Source organism: Gavialis gangeticus, unplaced genomic scaffold (genome assembly GCF_001723915.1).
Source record: "Gavialis gangeticus isolate Ggan-Ray unplaced genomic scaffold, GavGan_comp1, whole genome shotgun sequence".
Classification (NCBI taxonomy): Eukaryota; Metazoa; Chordata; order Crocodylia; family Gavialidae; genus Gavialis; species Gavialis gangeticus.
This window is the reverse complement of record NW_017728992.1, coordinates 154,974,819-154,980,875: the sequence shown is the minus strand read 5'-3', so window position 1 is coordinate 154,980,875 and position 6,057 is coordinate 154,974,819. Positions and strand designations below refer to the sequence as shown.

The 6,057-nt window shown below is 40.8% G+C and overlaps 1 protein-coding gene across 1 annotated transcript in view; it reads left to right on the top strand.

Moving 5' to 3' along the window:
• Positions 1 to 6,051, top strand: part of CDH17 (cadherin 17) — an 88,155-nt gene extending 82,104 nt beyond the window's left edge. Inside the window, exons 15-17 of the mRNA XM_019527932.1 lie at positions 736 to 852; positions 966 to 1,082; positions 5,847 to 6,051. Coding sequence (XP_019383477.1) covers positions 736 to 852; positions 966 to 1,082; positions 5,847 to 5,959 — 347 coding nt within the window. The 3' untranslated portion in view covers positions 5,960 to 6,051. The remainder of the gene's footprint in view (positions 1 to 735; positions 853 to 965; positions 1,083 to 5,846) is intronic.
• The last annotated feature ends 6 nt before the right edge of the window (positions 6,052 to 6,057 follow it).

Here is a 6,057-nt window from a genome sequence, read left to right as displayed (position 1 = left end):
TATTCTATAAGAAGGCCTGCTACATTGGTTATCACAAGGTGTAATGTGGGGATACTAGTAGTTTTGTTAGATCTGCTGTGGTAATTGATTGTACTGGTATAGAACGACTTCCCAAGATAGACTGTGGTCTGCTGTTGCTAGGTCAAGCTCTGTGGCCTGTGTTATGCAAGAGGTGAGACTAGATCATCAGATGGTAATGATCATCAGATGGTAACGATCATCCTTCTAAACCTGCAGTCCAGGATTCTGTTCAGGGGCATTGTGGATCCAGAGGAATGTACTTCCCTCTGCCTGTATTATGAAGGCTACTTTATTGTTTTGCAGAGGGCAGAATAGTTCACATGTAACAACACCTGAGATGACTCGCTTCCTCCACCTTATCTCTCACAACTCCAGCCTGACTGAGCCCTGCTTCTAGCCCATCCCAAATATCCCTTGCGAATGGGGAACCTATAGAGATGGCCTAGGTGCAGGTGACAGGTAGATGGGCTTCCTATGTCTGGAGCTGCTCCCCAGAAGGTCCATTTACAGCACCCTATGAAAGGAGCTCCAGGGGAAAGTATTGTGTGCATGCATGCATACATGCTCTTACTAATGATGTCTTGTAAAAGCAATAAGCTCTCCAAGATATTCATAGGGGTAAGGTAGAACCATGAGCGATGGTGATTAGCTTAGCTGTGCACATGTGGAAGTTTCTTATTGTTCTAATATGACCGTCCCATTTCATGTTGACAGGTACCCATGTTGACCTTTCCCCAACGAGCCTTGATCTAGAGGCAAAAATGCATAACATTCCACTAAAAATTAAGGACAAGGGAGAACCACCATTGGAAAGAAACCTGAATCTCCAAGGTACAATGAACACAGAATTTGTGCTAGTAGTTCAGATGATGGTAATATTCACAGATATTTACATGGAGGTGTTAAAATATCTCACTAATATTATGATATACTTTTGCCCACAGTAAACATCTGCAGGTGTACAGATGCCAGGACATGTTTTATTGAATTAGTATACAATAAACAGTCACCATCAGTCGGCATGGCAGTTGGTATCCTTCTTGCAGTAGCAATAATCATTGGTAGGTCAAACATTTTCTTTGGAATGTTTTCTTTACCTGCAGTTCTTAAATCTTCCACTCCTTGGATAAGCAGATGCTACAAATGCTGACGAATCAGTGAGAACAACAGCTCTCACTACCCTGATTACTCAAAAAATTGGTCAAGCAGCAGCTTTCTTGGATAGTGTAGGCCCACCTTGGCCCTTCTTCCAATTGATCTATTTCTTCTGCCCCTCCCCCTACAAACCCTATGGCATCAGGTGCAGATCGGCAGGGGGGGAGGTCCATTGGTGCAGTTGCACCCCACTTTGATTCCTGCTCCAACCAAAGTGGAGTGGGAGTGATGGCAATGGCAGCAGCATTTATTTATTTTCAGGCAGCAGTGACCGAGTCAATTCACTTCATGGCTCATTATAATCTATCTGATTCTTTGTAAAATCTTCATGCCAGGGCTATTAATGACACTTTATCCTTTTTAGTGGTCTCTAATGTTTCCACTAATCAAGGTATCCTTTCTTGTGCAATTCTGCTGTTTGCCAGCTGCTCCTGGTGAAGTAGCACCTATTTCGCAGCCATGCAGACTGTTTTTAACTTTAGCTATAAATATTAACCCAGGTGTGGAAATATTAACTCAGGCAAACATTAACTCAAGGCTGAAATAAGTTTCAGTGGAGCATTGGCAGCATCCTTGGGTTGAGGCATAAGAAATTGAGGTTGCCTTGGAGGTAGCTAATCCATGTCTGCTTGGGTACAGTGTTCACAACTACACATGCCGCTATGGTGCTGTTGTTACTGCACCGTCATGTAGTACTTCCTTTTGAAAGTACTTACGATGGGGCAGTAACAGCTTATAATGCACCGTGCATGCTGTGCATGGTTATTTTTAGGTACTACTTTACTGTAGCGATGCACTATAGTGAGGGAGCATGTTGCTACAGTGATGTAGCTGTGGCGTCACAATTTAGATGTTCCCTGTATGACATAGAAGGTCCCCTCACAAATGTAGCTGGGGAGATGGGCACAATGGAAAACATCAACCACCAGTTTCAATGGCAGTTCTAAAATATTATCTTGTTTCATGGGTACTGAGTACCACAATTTGCCATGCTGTCATTGCCATAAAATCTGTTTATGAAACCAGCACTTTCAGGTAGTAAAATAACCAAATGCCAAGGAATGATCATGTTGATGGTCGCTCTTCTTTTCTTCATCCTGAATTTCATGAAACTAGTTGAAACTGTTAATAGGTTAAACCAAAAGAGCAGATGTTCCAAAAAACGAAGTTATTTCTAGATTTAAAGCACCAATACAGAAGATATATAGTGTAAGTCAATTAAAAATGCTACTATCTCTGGCTTTTTCAAACCTGAGCAAGAGACAATAATCATGAAAAATAGTTGAGGATAACTTACCACAGCAAACCATAAAAAACAGGAAGAGGAAGATGACTAATTCTTTGGAAGAAATTTCACTTATGCCTCTATTGCCTCCTCTCTTCTAAACGTAGACTTGTTGCTGCGGCTACTCCAAATGACTTGCTAGTCTCTCTGGGTGCATCTATACATTCATTAACGTGCTTTTGCTACTGTGCATTAAATTTAGTGTCTCTAATGTGAGGTACTAACTAAATTCACATTAGCTTCCCTAATGCACAGTAGCAAAAGTGCACACTTTTTTAGTGATGCTTAATGCACAGTAGCCTAATTTTACTGTCCATTAGTGCATAAGCACAGTTTTTGCAGGGATGCTTTAATGCGCAGTAAAATAGGCTACTGTGCAGTAAACTGCACATGTAGATGTGCCCCCTGTCTCTCTGATCCCTTCTTAAAGGAGCCCATTAGATCTGTGCTGTAAATTGCTATAACTTTCCCATATGAAAGCTTTTGATTATTATCTCTCTCCCAGTCTATTCACCCTCTTTAACTCCTTAGGTTTGCCATTTTTCCAGTGCTGTAATTGTTATGCACTGTGGGATACCAGCATTTATAAGAACAAAGTAGGATTATATCGTTAGACTATATTGCACAAGATATTCTGATTGGCGTGAGCAGATGGAACTTAGACAAACAGTTTAATACTTTTTTCCAAAACAAGACAATTATTTGGGGTATTCTTTTAATAAATGTAAGCACAAAAGTAGTCAGGATGACCTCCTGATGGGATCCAGCCCCCAACTAAGTAAATAAACAAGAGAATCCAGAGCATAATCCAATGTGATTTTTGGATACTACAGCCAGTCAGCAGACTAGGAAATTGTGACTCAGATTTAGAGACAGGAGGGAATCAAAGAGATGAAACTAAATAAAATGCAGACATCATATCTGAAAGTGTCAGACAAACTCAGAGGAGGCTTAAAAGCAAAGAACTTATGTAAGCTTTTCAATTGTCTCTGTTCTATGAAGAAAAGAAAAAGGAATGAGCACCAGAGAACGAGTCTTCAGTCCTGAATCTAGGAAAAGGAAGCCAGGATTCCACAGTAATGTTTACCATGTAATATATAAACCACTAAAAAAAAAGAGAAACTACCTATGAACTTTTACCAGCCCTTTGATGATGACAAGGGAAAAGTTTGATTCAAACAAAACTAAGAGTTGAAAAGACAAGGTTCAGACTCTGCAACTCAGAGAGCAAATCCTGACACAAGACCTTTTGTGTTCATATCTTTGAAAAAGGACCCATTTCCCTGCAATCCCTTCCCTTCCTCTTACTCCTCATTTAACACAAGCTAGAGACAGAGTACTAGTGCAAGCCACGCCTGAGAAATGAGTGAAAATATTTTTTGCTGCCTTTCTTGGCCTGCTTTAAAGAGGTCAAATTCTGGAGCACAATGAAAGCTGCAACTAGTTCATCGCTTTATACAGAATTGTACATGACTCAGCCTGACTTTTTAAAGAAATGACTGTGACAATCTTTACTCAGCCACATGTAAAGGGACTTTCCACCCTGACTCAGGAATAAGACCTTTCAGGCAGATTTAGTAGAGATTCAGAGCTGGGCAGTATGGGTGTGTGAAGCCTCAGTCGCTGATTCAATTTGGAGAAGATTCGGCGCAATTCAGAAGTCGAACCACCAAATCTGAATTGAATTGGGAACCAAAAAAACCCTTCCAAATCGATTCAGAAAAGATTCAGAAAAAGGTTTGGAGATTTGGTGATTCAGAAGGCAGTCTTTCAGGGGAACAGAAACTGAGAAGAGGAAGGGGAAGTAGGGGGGGAAAGACTGCCATCTGTAGCTGGCCAGTGAGTCCCCTTCCAATCACAGTGCCCTGGGGAGGGACGTAGAAACCGTATATAAGCCTCTGTCTGCAGCCTTTCTGTCCCTTTTGTGAGCTGTTTCTGCTTGAACAAAAGAGGGGTGGGCGGCTGGCCTGGAAACAGGTGGGTGGGCAGAGATTTAACCGACACCAGGAAGGCCCCCCTATTACAGGCTACCATCCCTGCTATTTTCATCCCACTGTGACAAACCACACACAAAGTCACACGTCACAAGTTTTGCTTTCAGGAGTTTGAGGTGCAGTTTCCCCAAACCCCTGCACCTGTCTCCTTGAAACTTGGCAGGCTCATGGCAGCAGAAGGCATGGCTTCATACCATCCCAAACTTGGTAGGCTTCATACCATCTCTGCTGTCTTCATCCAAATCTGTCAAAAAATGACAATGTTATAGGTATTTCAGTGATTCCCCATTATAGCCTATGGCTGAATCACTGAATCTCTCTGAATCAGTGCCAAATCTTCCAAAGCTGATTCAGCTGAATCGATTCAGAACAGTGATCTGAATCTCCGTATTGAATCAGTTCTTCGAATTGGCTGAATCTGAATTGAATACTTCCTTATTTGCACAGGCTTACTGGGCAGTGTTAAGGATGAGAGGGCTGGAAAGACTTCCATGTGATGAGAAATGGAAGATACTGGGACTGGTCTGTTCAGAATGGAGACTAAGAAGAGCTGACATGGCAGAGACAGCATTTTCTCAGGGCTGTACCCAAAATTGTAGAATGAAGTACCAGGAAAAAAAAGCCCTTCACAAAGTTAGCCATCTTCTATTCCAAGGGCAAGGCATAATTTTTTACCTTTTTTTTAAAATAATATATATGTGTAACATTCATAGTTAAGAAACACAGAAGCCAAGTAAGTAGGCCAAAAATCCTATTAAAATAAAACTGTGCCCTGTACATCCTTCTCTCCTTAAGGAAAGGATAAATGAACAAACACCATGGGAAAAATGCTAATCAGATTGCTTAATGTACTACTTGAAGGTGCAGCTACTCAGACACTATGGAGATGAATGTGACAGGAGAACCTGTACAGAATAGAGTGGATGTACAAAGTAACAAATGGCAGACAGAAGGTAACTCAGGCACCCCTCTGTGCTTCATCAAAATATAGAAACAAGAGGACAGTTACTGAAATGAGTATATGAAACTAATGAGATTTTCCAGTTATGTTAGCCTGAATAAAAAAAGTGATAAAGGATATTGACCTTCATGATATATGGAATAAAACAGTCCTAACTGAAGGGAATTAATGAAGAAAATTTTCCTGTAGTCATGTTTTTATATAACTACCCACTAAAAGGTTATTTTTTCTACCTTCCTTCGAAGTACCTGGTACTGACCACAATCAGAGACAGGATGCCAAATGAGATAGACTACTAGTCCAATCTTTTGTGATAACACCCAGAAGTCCGCTCTTTCCAGTGGTGTGAATATTATGTATAATTTTCAACTAAGAAATCTTTGCTTAAACACTTTTAAAGAATTGTTTTATATTCCCTTTATTTGACCAGGTGGGATTTTAGGGGGTGTATTCTTCCACTTGAACCGCAAGAAAAAGAAGGAAAGAAAAGAAGCAGACCAGAATGCAAAAAGTCCACATGAAATGGAACCACTGCCAACATAACTGGAAATACATTTTATAACTAGTTTTTGCATAAATGTGTTTTTAGAAACTTCTGACACAGGTAAATGTAGTTTCCTCCAATCCTCCCCCCCCCCCCC